Source organism: Microcaecilia unicolor, chromosome 2 (genome assembly GCF_901765095.1).
Source record: "Microcaecilia unicolor chromosome 2, aMicUni1.1, whole genome shotgun sequence".
Taxonomy (NCBI): domain Eukaryota; kingdom Metazoa; phylum Chordata; class Amphibia; order Gymnophiona; family Siphonopidae; genus Microcaecilia; species Microcaecilia unicolor.
This window is the reverse complement of record NC_044032.1, coordinates 586,758,171-586,771,588: the sequence shown is the minus strand read 5'-3', so window position 1 is coordinate 586,771,588 and position 13,418 is coordinate 586,758,171. Positions and strand designations below refer to the sequence as shown.

At 41.1% G+C, this 13,418-nt stretch overlaps 1 protein-coding gene across 1 annotated transcript in view; it reads left to right on the top strand.

Moving 5' to 3' along the window:
- The window catches only part of HPGD (15-hydroxyprostaglandin dehydrogenase), a 96,059-nt gene extending 83,427 nt beyond the window's left edge, over positions 1 to 12,632 (top strand). The window contains exon 7 of the mRNA XM_030191531.1: positions 12,451 to 12,632. Within this exon, the coding sequence (XP_030047391.1) occupies positions 12,451 to 12,583 (133 nt within the window). The 3' untranslated portion in view covers positions 12,584 to 12,632. The remainder of the gene's footprint in view (positions 1 to 12,450) is intronic.
- The last annotated feature ends 786 nt before the right edge of the window (positions 12,633 to 13,418 follow it).

Below are 13,418 nucleotides of genomic sequence, written 5' to 3'. Positions count from 1 at the left end.
AACAAAATAAAACATGGAAAAGAAAATAAGATGATACCTTTTTTATTGTACATAATATTATTAATACATAATACATAAATGTATTAAGTTATGTCCAATAAAAAAGGTATCATCTTATTTTCTTTTCCATGTTTTATTTTGTTTGATTTCTATTGAAGGCAGAAGTAACTACATGCATCTAGTTATTGAATTGCCTTTTCAGTTCCCAATCTAAGCACATTTTAGACATCTAGATTTAGGTGATTTTTTTCCAAAATTGATGTCTAGGTTTTTAGGTGTCCTTTTACTATGGTGCGCTGAAAAATGGCCTGCAGTAGTTTAGACTTGTGTTTTGGCTGCGCACAGAATCATTTTTCAGCGCATTTGTAAAACATGCCTTTTTTTGGGGGGGGGGCAACATGGACGTGCAACTAAATGAAAATTGGCGCATGTCTATTTCGGGTCTGAGACCTTACCAGCAACCATTGACTTAGTGGTAAGGTCTCACACGTTTACCAGGCGGTAAAGGTCAATGCGCATTCAAATGCCTATTACCCACCCGTACGCCAGAAAATAGAAATATTTTCTGACGCTTGTAGTGGACATGCTTAAAAAATTAAATTACCGCCCATACCACACGGTAGCCGGGTGGTAACTCAGAAATGACGCACATTCGGCGCGTGCAGGTGCTTACGTGGCTTAGTAAAAGGGCCCTCAGTTCTTTAAAAAAAGACACATAAGCTTAACTGGTTAACACTGAAAATCAGCAATAGAAAGATCCCTCCATTTTTGAATTCACCCCAAGCCAGTGATTCCCTTCCCCACCTCACCCCAAATTCTAATTCTGATCCTATTCTGGTGATGCCCCAGGCTTCTGTAATCCCCTCCCAATTACACAGATGTCAGCTTAAAGAACCCCCCCCCCCCCAAGCCACTCATGATTCCTCCCCTACACTTTTTGATGTCAAATGAAAGAAATTCCCCTTCAGCCCCTCTCCTACAAGTCTCCAGATGTTCCTATAGACAAGCTGGCAAAAAGACTTATTCTTACTTCCTGCCTGCTTGGCATCCAATGCCGAGGTTTGGGCCAGTATGATGTAAGACTGAATCCTTCTATGGATCAGCTGTTGAAACATTTTAGAGATTACAGGCTTGAGAGGTTGGATTGATTTTACAGGAGATGGTGATGTACAGGGTGAGGAAAAAGAAAAAAAGTAACCACCTAGAGTTTTTTTTACGTTTTCTCAGCAACTGCTTTGAATTTCAGCAAGAAATTTTATGTACTTATTTAGTCATCATACTTATGTATTAATATTGAACAACATTTAATTATTTTAAGCATTGTGGATGTTACTGACATTTTAGTGTTACTACCTAGTGATTATTGCATGTTAAAAACGTTCGAGCTAAAACATAGTAAAATAACATAATTCAAATGATACAATTAACAATGTGTCAGAATTTCACAGTCACTGTGAAAGCTCAAAGTGTCCACCTTTTGCTTTAAACACAGGCCTGCAGTCACTCTGAAAAGTTCTTAATAGTTTTATCAGTTGGTCTTTGTGGCAGGCTGTCCCAGATCATCTGCAGTTCTTCCTTGAATTCGGCGATTGTTTGAGGCTTTGGGTGGAGCTTGTGATAGGCCTCCAACATTACTCCCCAAACTTTGTCACTTTGACGTAACTAATAGTAAGCTGGTACCCCATGATTTTTTTCCAAATAATAGTAGTTTTAAAGTGCAAGCATTTTTGAATACGCAAAAATCGCTGGGTGGTCACACTAAAAAGGCTGTAACTTTGCTGTGTTTAAACATAATCTCATTCCATCTGGCACATAAATATAGAGAGTAACAAATAAAACTGTCATGTTGAAATTCCAAGTGGCTGCTGAGAAAACGGCAAAGAACTCTTAGGGGTTAATTTTTTTTTTTGCCTCACCCTTGTATGTGTATATACAGTACTTTGTTTTCCACACCCTTGTATGTGTGTGTGTGTATATATATATATATATTCAGCACCACTACACATGTGAGTCAGCAGCAGTCAATATCCCCTAAATTCTATAAAAGTCTCTAAAAATTGCATGTGCAAATTTGGGCATGCACCCAATTTGTGTGCACAATGTAATTGAATAACGAGCCAAATAGCACCACTGGTCTACAAAAAAAACCATTTTTTCTGTAACAAGAACAAAACATACATTTTCTGGAAGATAATTCTTCCCTGAATCCAGATCTCATTTCAGAATTTCTGTATCAGCCTCAGTTTTCATGTGATAATGTTTTTTGTAAATGCTTGTGTCGGCGTATGTAGCTATTATATGTATCTGGCAAAATGGCATGCTTCTGCTACAAGAGTTTAAAAAAAAACCTGTGTCAGTTCACAAAGAAATCAAAGATATAAGCAGCATAAGAGTAAAGAGAAGTGAAGAAACATACCTAAAAAGATTTCCTTCCTGATTTCCTGTGGTACTTTGCCTCGGGAACATCTCTCCGTAAGGTCCAGTAGTCGGACAACATTGCGGCATTCCATTTGCCTTGATAACGCTTTTCCATTTGAGAAATGTCCTGGTGGAACCGTTCTAATGGATTTGATATCATTACAAAAGACCATGTCACCTTCCTTGGAGAAATATTCAGAAAAAATAGCATGTCGGTCACGAAAAACACTCACTTTCGTATCACAAGAAAGAAGATTCCATCCTTTTAATCTCGAACCTAAAAGCTCAGCCTGTTGCTTCGACAAATTTAAATCACGAACAAGATCGTTGAGATCCCCTTGTGTCAAAAAGTGGGGCACATTTGATTCACAGAGGTCCTGAAATGATGGGTCGGTATGCATATCCCCTTCTCTGTCTTCTGCATGTTCGTCACTGTATTCATCTTCACGCACTATCAAATTCTCAGGAGGCACTGGTACTGGCAATTCTTCACTGTGACATACAGGTCTTATAGCAGATGGTAAGTTAGGATATTGCACAGTTTTCCTTGTTTTCGAGGTGATTCCTGCTATTTTTGTCAGACAGAAATAACAGTCTGTTGTGTGATCCGTTGGTTCCCTCCAAATCATGGGAACAGCAAAGGGCATGCAATGTCTTCCTTTTAACCAGCCTGTTAGGAGTGTAACACACATCAAACAGCAAATGTGGGGAGCCCATTTGCGGTCCTGTTCACCAACCTTACACCCAAAATATAGTTCGTAGCACTTTTTTACAAGAGGATTAAGTTTTTGTTTTTGCGATTTCAGAGTAAACTCTCCACAGATATAACAAAAAGAATTTGGGCTATTTGCACAGGTACGAGGCATTTCTTCTGAAATGACACAAAACACAAACCTTCACAAACGTAGAACTACAAGCAGTCACTTCTAACAGCAATTGTTGACTGAACTCTCAATGCTGAGATACAGGTGGCAACTGACGCAACAGAACGTGTTTGAACATGTTCGAGCATGACTCATGGGCAATGTTGCCAAACCTCCCTTATTTCCTGGTGGTGGCTTTCTAAACTAAGGTTTTTGTATTGTAATTCCTAGTATATTTCAATTGTTTTTCCAACAATTACAACTGCTGAATTAAATTAATCCACAGCAGCAGGGCCACCGAGAAACTTGGCCAGGCCCGGGACAAGGCCGCCTCGTCCCCGCCTCGCCCCCGTCGCCGCTCCCCTCCCCCCTCCGAGGTCGCCGCTGCTGCTGCTGCTCCCCCGAGGGCGGGATACAGGGAGGGAAGGAGACCCGAAGGGAGGTGAGAGGGAGAGTCGCACTGCACGGTGATTTACTACTACTACTACTTAACATTTCTAAAGCGCTACTAGGGTTACGCAACGCTGTACAATTTAACATGGAAGGACAGTCCCTGCTCAAGGAGCTTACAATCTAAAAGATAGGTGTACATTCTAAAGACAAGTGTACAGTCTAAGAGACAAGTGAAGAGTCAATCTGATAGGGCAGATAGATTGGGGGGCATACTATATTTCTCGAAAGGTTAGGTGCCGAAAGCAGCTTTGAAGAGGTGAGTTGGGGGGCCGGCCCGGTGGCAGATGGTCAGAGGGCGGGTGGGACTGGCACCATACCCCCCTTGAAGGCCCGGGCCCTGGGGATTTTGTCCCCCCGCCCCCCCCCCCCTCGGCGGCCCTGCAAAGCAGGGTACCAAAATGCAGCGTTTTCAAGGATTTTTATAAAAAGGGTAGCGTGTCACAAGAAAACTGAGCCAAATAGGCAAAAACTGATTTCATTTTCGAATTCAGCACCCATGACTTAGCTAAGAACACCATTCACATTCTTTGTAACAAAAATGTTGTTTACTAATTGGGCCATAACAAATCAATTACCAGTGCTAATTGGCATCAATTTATATTTATATCTACTCAAAACTCCAAAGGGGGTGTGTGGCCATGGGAGGGTCATGGACGAATCAGGGGCATTCCCATAAGTTATGCATACTGTTAGGGAATTAGGGAGATCCACCTCTAATTTACGCACATGGATGTACACCAGGGTTGAGCTGGTGAAAATGGTCTTGCCTAAATGTGGTTGTGGAGTCCAGCTGTATGCACTGTTCTATAAATGGTGCCTAACTTTGAGTGCCACTTATAGAATAGTACAAAGTGCTTTTTATTGGCGCCATTTAACGACATTGAATAACTTTGTGTCATCAGCAAATGTAATTACCTCACTAGTTACTCCCATCTCCAGGTCATTTATAAATATGTTAAAAAGCAGCGTCCCAGCACAGACCCCTGGGGAACCCTTCTCCATTGAGAATACTGACCATTTAACCCTACTTTCTGTTTTCTATCTTTTAACCAGTTTTTAATCCACAATAGAACACTACCTCCTATCCCATGACTCTCCAATTTCCTCTGGAGTCTTTCATGAGGTACTTTGTCAAACACCTTCTGAAAATTCAGATACACAATATCAACTGGCTCACCTTTATCCATATGTTTGTTCACCCCTTAAAAAAAATTTAGTAGATTAGTGAGGCAAGATTTCCCTTCACTAAATCCATGTTGACTTTCCAGCTCATTTTCGAAAGTCATCGCCAGCCATCTTCCGAAACAAATCTGGAGATGGCCGGCGATCTCGCAACGGTGGCCAAATCAGTATAATCAAAAGCCGCTATTTTGACACCATCGCTGCTTTCCCGTCGCAGAGCCGGCGAAAGTTCAAGGGGGCGTGTTGGCAGTGACGTGAAGGTGGGACATGGGCAGGCATGGGCGGGGTTGCGAAATGGCCGACTTTAGCCCATAATGGAAAAAAAAAGGCGGCGATGAAGAGCATTTGGCCGCTTTTACTTGGTCCCTTTTTTTTCAGGTCCAAGCTTCAAAAAGGTGCCCAACCTGACCACATGACCACCGGAAGGAAGCAGAGATGACCTCCCCATACTCCCCCAGTGGTCACTAACCCCCTCCCACCAAAAAAAACCCACTTTAAACACTTTTTTTCCAGCCTGTATGCTAGCCTCAAATGCCGTACCCACCTCCATGACAGCAGAATGTGTTCTGTCCTCCGACAGCCTTTTCCTGCTTGTGATGTGGCTCTGGGGTGAGTGTGACACTTTTCCTGTTATTTGCACTGCAGAGTCACATCATCAATGCATTGTGGTGGGTGTAGGTATTGGTAGCTGGTAGGCTCTACTCCCCTGGTGCTTTCCCCCTGCTTACTGGGTCAGAGTGTGCCCTGTTTTGTTTCCTGTTGTAGTCCATGCGGTAGTGGCCATTTTTGTAAGCCAGTTTTAGTTCCCTTTCCTGTGTTACCCATGTTAGAGAACGTAGTTCTTACCTTGAATGGTGCTGAAAGAGGGCATTGTACACCATTGTGCCAGCTCTGACCTAGTGCTCATCTTAGTACCAAGGGATTCTTTACCAGTGGGGCACAACCTCTGATCTGCAGTTAACTGTGAGTAAACGTGGTTATTTCAAGAAAGGACTTTTTCAGAGAGATTAGTCTTCAGGTGTGAACTGGTGTGCCAAAGTTATACAGCAGCAATAAGTCCTAGAGGCTGTATGCAGGTCCCTGGAGCAGTTTTAGTGGGTGCAGTACATTTGTGGGTAGTGGGTTTTGGGGGAGGGGGTTGGGGGGCTCAGTTCCCAAAGTAAGGGAGCTATGCATGTGGGAGCTTTTCTGAAGTCCACCGCAGTGACCCTAGGGAGCCCGGTTGGTGTCTTGGCATGTCAGGGGGGCCAGTGCACTAAAAAAGCTGGCTCCTCCCACGGCTAAATGTCTTGAATTTGGCCGGGGTTTGAGATGACCAACATAACTTTCCATTATCGCTAAAAAACTAAGCCGGCCATCTCAAACCCCGGGCAAATCCAAGGCATTTGGCTGGCCGGAACCATATTATCGAAACAAAAGATGGCCGGCCATCTTTTTCGAAAATACGGGTCTGGCCAGCTGTTTGCGGCGCCGCCAAAATACATCGACGGACAAGTATTTCGCTGGCGTCATTCAATTATTCCCCTCCATGTCTCATTAATTCATGCTTTTGAATATGCTCTATAATTTCCCGGATCTTCTCTGGAACCTTTTTAAAAAAATGGCGTTACATTGGCCACCCTCCAATCTTCCAGTACCACGCTCGATATAAATTACATATTACTAACAATAGCTTTGCAAGCTCATTTTTCAGTTCTATCAGTACTCTGGGATGAACACCATCCAGTCCAGGAGATTTGCTACTCTTCAGTTTGTAGAACTGCCCCATTACATCCTCCAGGTTTACAGAGAATTCATTAAGTTTCTCCGACTCGTCAACTTTGAATACCATTTCTGGCACCAGTAGTCCACTCAAATCTTCCTCGGTGAAGACCGAAGCAAAGCATTCATTTAATTGCTCCACTACTGCTTTGTCTTCCCTGATCGCCCCTTTTACTCCTCGGTCATCTAGCTGTCCAGCCCATTCTTTTGCCAGCTTCCTGCTTTTAATGTACCTAAAAAATTTTTTATTGTGTTTTTGCCTCCAACACAGTCTATTTTTCAAAGTCCCTCTTAGCCTTCCTTATCAGCACTTTGCATTTGACTTGACATTCCTTATGCTGTTTCTTATTATTTTCAGTCGGTTCCTTCTTCCATTTTCTGAAGGATTTTCTTTTAGCTCTAATAGCTTCCTTCACCTCACTTTTTAACCATTCCGGCTGTCGTTTGGTCTATCGTCCTCCTTTTTTAATACGCAGAATGTATTTGGCCTGGGCTTCCAGGATGGCATTTTTGAACAGCATCCACGCCTGATGTAAATTTTTGACCCTTGCAGATGCTCCTCTAAGTTTTTTTTCACCGTTCTTCTAATTTTATCATAGTCTCTTTTTTTTTAAAGTTAAACGCTAACTTATTTGATTTCCTATTTATACTTACTTCAAAGCTAATATCAAATCCAATCATATTATGATCACTGTTATCAAGCCGCCCCAGCACCATTACCTCCCGCACCAGATCATGCGCTCCACTAAGGACTAGGTCTAGAATTTTTCCTTCTCTCATCAGCTCCTGTATCAGCTGCTCCATAAAGCTGTCCTTGATTTCATCAAGGAATTTTACCTCCCTAGCATGCCCCGATGTTACATTTACCCAGTCAATATCGGGGTAATTGAAATCAACAATTATTATTGCGCTGTCCAGTTTGTTTGCGTCCTAATTTCCTTTAACATTTCTGCATCCATCTGTTCATCCTGGCCAGGTGGACGGTAGTATACTCCTATCACTATCCTTTACCCCTTTACTCATGGTATTTCAATCTACAGTGATTCCAAGAAGTGTTTTGTTTCCTGCAGAATTTTCAATCTATTTGATTCAAGGCTTTTGTTAATATACAATGCTACCCCTCCACCAATTCGATCCACCCTACTACTACAATATAATTTGTACCCTGGTATGACAGTGTCCCACTGGTTATCCTCCTTCCACCAGGTCTCAGAGATGCCTATTATATCTAATTTTTCATTTAGTGCAATATATTCTAACTCTTCCATCTTATTTCTTAGGCTCCTGGCATTTGCATATAGACATTTCAAACTATGTTTGTTGTTCCTATTTACATCATGCTTAGTACTTGACAGTATTAATTTGCAATCTTTTGTCTGATTTTTATTTTTATGTATGGACACCTGATCCACTATGGTCTCTTTTACAACCTCACTATCAGGATACCCTATCTTCCCTGCTTTGGTGATATCTTTGAAAGATACCTTATCCCGAACCAAGCGCTTTTGAGCGACTGTCAGCCTTCCCCCCATTTCTAGTTTAAAAGCGGCTCTATCTCCTTTTTAAGTGCCGATATCCAGCAGCCTGGTCCCACCCTGGTTAAGGTGGAGCCCATCCTTTCGGAATAGGCTTCCCCTTCCTCAGAATGTTGCCCAGTTCCTAACAAATCTAAAACTCTCCTCCCTGCACCATTGTCTCATCCATGCATTGAGACTCCGGAGCTCTGCCTGTCTCTTGGGCCCTACGCGTGGAACGTGTAGCATTTCAGAAAATGCTACCCTAGAGGATCTGGATTTGAGCTTTCTACCTAAAAGCCTAAATTTGGCTTCCAGAACCTCTCTCCTACATTTTCCTATGTCATCTGTTGATGAATAAGGATAGCTACACCCGTTCTCCTGCTCACCAGGATGAGTAAAAGCTTTTTCCAACCCAATCACCCACTAATTTTTTAATGTTCAGTATCATTTAAATGAGTCTCTTGCAATAATGAAATACCAGTGTTGTAAGGACCTTCTTACGCTTTATGAGGGAACCCAGATCACCAACATTCCAAGTAATTATTCTGTCTGATCTCATGGCAAACACAAATATTTGTATTAATTTTATTCATTTATTAGGATTTATTTACCGCCTTTTTGAAGGAATTCACTCAAGGCGGTGGACAGTAAGAATAGCTCAAACATGAGCAATAGGCAATTACAGCAGTAAAAATATTCAAAAACAATACAAAGTCTGGCACGATATACTACTTACAATGTCAACACAATACGTAATAGAACATTATAATTGATAGTGAAGGGTAAAGCAAAGATGTAACAAGTTAGTTACTTCTTCCATTAAAGGCCTGGTTGAAGAGTCAAGCTTTCACCTGCTTCCTGAAGTAGAGATAGTCTTGTGTTAAGCAGAGCTTTTCAGATAGTGCACTCCAGAGTGTGGGGGTTACTCCAGAGAAGGATCACTTGCGAGTATCACATCGTGTAATGTCTTTTGGAGAGGGTGTGGTTAGTGAAAGTCCTTGGGAGGACCTTAGTGTCCTTGGCGGTGTGTGGAGGATCATCTTTCATGGCCTTGAAGATCAGACATAGAGTTTTAAATTATAGCCCTGTATTGTACTGGTAGCTAATGAAGTTTTTGCAAAAATGGTGTGCTGTGGTCACATCGCTTGCAACCTTCTATGAGTCTTGCTGCTGAATTGTGAATCAACTGGAGCTGGTGCAGGCCCTTTGTTGTCAGACCATTGTATAGTGTGTTGCAGTAATCCAGACTTGATGTTATTATTGCATGCACAACTGGGATAAGATTTACCTTCTTAATGTAAGGAGAGAGGCAGTGTAGCTGTCGCAAATAGTAGAAGCAGCTCTTGAAGGTTGCTTGGATTTTTGGAATCAGAGTAAGTGATTCTAACTGTATTCCAAAGTTCCTGACTTGTGATTTGAGGGGGAGTTCATATTTCCCAAAAGGGATTTTGATGTCAGGTATGTATCCACTTGGGTTAGGGACCCAGAGAAGCTTAGTTTTACTTGGGTTCAGGCAAAGTTTGTTGTGTTTTGCCCATTCTTGAATTGATGTTAGACAGGTACTCGGTTTATTCAGAGCTGTAGGTAAGTCAGGTTCAATGGGTATGAGTAGCTGCACATCATCCGCATAAATGTAGAACTGAGTGTCCATTGACCAAATCAGCTCAGCTAGTGGCTTGAGGTAGATATTGAACAGAATAGGTGACAGTATCGATCCTTGTGCTACCCCGCAGGTTAGTGTCCATGGTGGTGATAAGTTGCTGCCAAACATTATGGATTGTTGCCTGTCTGATAGATAAGATCTGAACCAGGCAAGTACTGTTCCATTGATACCTGTTTCTGTCAGTCATGCTAGCATGATATCATGATCCACAGTGTCAAAAGCTGCTGAGAAGTCAAGCAGTACTATGAACTAAACATCTCCCTCCCTCCCAAACCCACCCAACCGGCCCAGCTTTTATCCCTATGTGCACAAAAAAATAATAATACAAAGAAAAACTCCTAAAAGTAAAAAAAAACAAGGCAGTTGACTACTGAAAACAGATCTTTTCAAGAAGGCATACCATAAACATCCATCTTAAATACTAAATAACACTATACACAATCTATACATAACCAAACTTTTATCACATGACTGATTAACCTCTTTGATACTAATGATCAAGCAATACCACTTTAAACCTTATGTTGAATAGGGTCTCTCTATAGTCGATGACCTAATGTATGTTACAATCCAATCTACTTCTCAGGAACCTTCATGCAATATCATGTTATTCTTCTTTACCATGTATGTATGAACATGATATATATATATATATAATGATCTGTTCCATATATCTTATGTTCCATATATATTATCATGTATGTATGCACCTTAACGCAATACCATTTGTAATTCTGTTACCCGGAAATGGCAACCGCCATTACGGCAAATGTAAGCCACATTGAGCCTGCAAATTGGTGGGAAAATGTGCAAATGTAAGCCACATTGAGCCTGCAAATTGGTGGGAAAATGTAGGATAGAAATGCTTATAATAAAATAAATAAAAAACAAACAAACCCATCAGCATACATTCCAGGCACAGGTCCCAGCCACCACAAGAAACGATCAATATAGTCCCATCCACTTCCAATTCAAAAAACAACTTCAAACAGTCTGTCACACTAATACATTACACAGTGCAGTGTCCAGTGCAGTAACAGAGCAGAAAAGTACAAAATTCAAAAGAATAGCGGCTTCAGCTCCCAACAGTTTGTTGTATAAGGCGCCTACAGTGGGCAGACACCCGCGGCCACATATTAGACCTGTCCCTCTGAGGCCTCGGGAAGGTTTCTCCTCCATTTCCGTTGGCACATTCAGAACTGCTTTGGTAAGGGCTTGCTTTCCTTTTTCCAGAGATTTAGCTTTATATATATCTCCTCTTATAGTAAATTGTTTTCCGAAAGGGAAAAGCCAGATATATTGTACTGCTTTTTTTGAGATCTTGTGTTACAATTTGAAGTCAATTTTTTTAACCTTTAAATTGTGAGCCCTGCAGAAACAGAGATATATCTACTGTACCTAACAACACCTGCAAGCCTGAGGGCTACTGATGTGGTGCACATTCAGGTACAGTAGGTATTTCCCTGTCTCTGCAGTGGAATATGAACCTGGTGCCCTGGATTAAAGTCCACTTAATTGATTTCTAGGCTGCCCCTCTGCTCTGTAGGAACATTTATGTGGCCATTTTTGTGTAAATGCTGTTAGACAGATGCCCTTGTCCCTGGCTTTTTGGTGTTCATAATTTGAACATTTTTTGGGGAGGGGGAGGAAAGGCTATTCATTTTGGACATGTTTCCTGTTCGAAAATGGTTGTGAGATGGTTGGAGTTTTGGGCATTATGAGCGGGACGTCCCAATTCTGACTTGGATGTTCTTTCAAAAATGCCCCTCTATCCCTCCAAAGTTTCTGGCTGAATAGTTCCACTTCCAATTAGGTTAATGACAGGTGTGCCCACTGTTTGTGGAATGCTATGATTATCTTTAGTTGTGAATACATCCAATATATCTGAACTGTATATTAAAGATGTGCAGGGGAAAATTAGGGGTCCTTTTACTAAATACGGGGAAAATGATCCTGCGCTAGTGGCAGGGGTCGTTTTTCACACGTGCCAGGGCCCTTTTTACTGCAGCGGATAAAAAGACCCCAGACACACATGGAGCAGGGAGCCCTTATTGTCACCTATTGAGTTGGTGATAAAGCGCGTAGCGATGCCCGATTACCACCGGGTTACTGCCACGCAAGCCATTTCCCCCGGGTTTTCTTTTTCTGCTGGTAGTGGCATGCACTCAGGTCAGGGCTACTGCTGACGGCCGCGTTGTGCCGACAGTAGTCCTGGAAGAGTGAGCGGTAAGTCCGTATTGGGCTTACCACCACTCTGTGAAAGGGCCTCTTAGTTTTTTTTTTTTTTTGTTTCATTTGATTACTTTCCATTTAGCAGGAACTATTTTACTATTTGGTATTAGCCTGTGTTAACAAAAATAGCATGTGCTAAAAATGATAGTGCAAAATATCTTTGATTAGCAAATGTTACTTTACAGTAACGTACTATAGTAGCAAGTGCTAAAATGAAGCAAAATGCACATGCCTACAGTACATGAGAAAGAGTAGAAGTATGAATGTATCTTTGTAAGCCTAATAATGGTATTATTGATCTATCCAGATTCTGAAAGATAATAAACTTTTAAGATTAAAATGTATGTTAATTTTCTTATAGACCGACATCTGTTGTAAAAGGGGTGATTGAGCTGTTTGAAAATGAGAATTTGAATGGAGCAGTTATGAAAATCACAGTGTCAGCTGGAATTCACTATGAAGAATATGGACCGCAGTATCAGCCAAAGATGTAATAAGTGTTAAAGTGTTAATTTAATCACAACCTAATATATATATATATATATATATATATATATATATATATATATATAATGCTTCATTTCCAAATTAGGCTTTGAAATTTTATTTCAAGGGACAGATCTAAGGATCATGAGAAAAAATCAGACATATCATATTTGACATGTTTCAGTACATGCAATATGCAATTCTTGCTTAAAGATTTTTAAGTGCTAAACATGGTTTTTGAATATTATAAAAAACATGTATGTGCATAAAAAAGAGGTTATGTGCAATTTTCAAAAGTGACACAGACTATATGAAGGTAGTTTGCCTGTGTATAAATAAGTTTACGAAACTGAGTGGAGGCTATTCTGGGGGGTTGAGTTGGGCAGAGGGTAGCATTCATTAACCCCCAGATTCTATATAGCGCGTCTAGAGATCCACACTGGATACTATAACAACATGCGTAACAAAATTGGCTCAACAAATTAATCAGTGTTGATAACAGCTATTAACATGCAATAATGACCACTAATTGACACTGATTAGAATTTATGTGTACAACTTGCTAAGTATATTCAGTAATGAAGTGTGCCGAACTTCTAACGCGCAAAGGCAAAAAAGGGCATGGTTATTGGCGGGGAAATGGATGTTTCATGGGTGTTCTGAAATTTATGCATGTAGTTATTGAATATGGCCCAGTGAGCATAAATGCACAATGAAGATGTATCAAAAAAATCAAACAATTAAAAATTGAAGTTAAATTAAAGACTTTTCGGACCAGTGAGGTGGCAAGATGAATCAAGAGCGGTTTTGCCCTTGTGAAATGAGCCACCGCTGAGGTCTGTG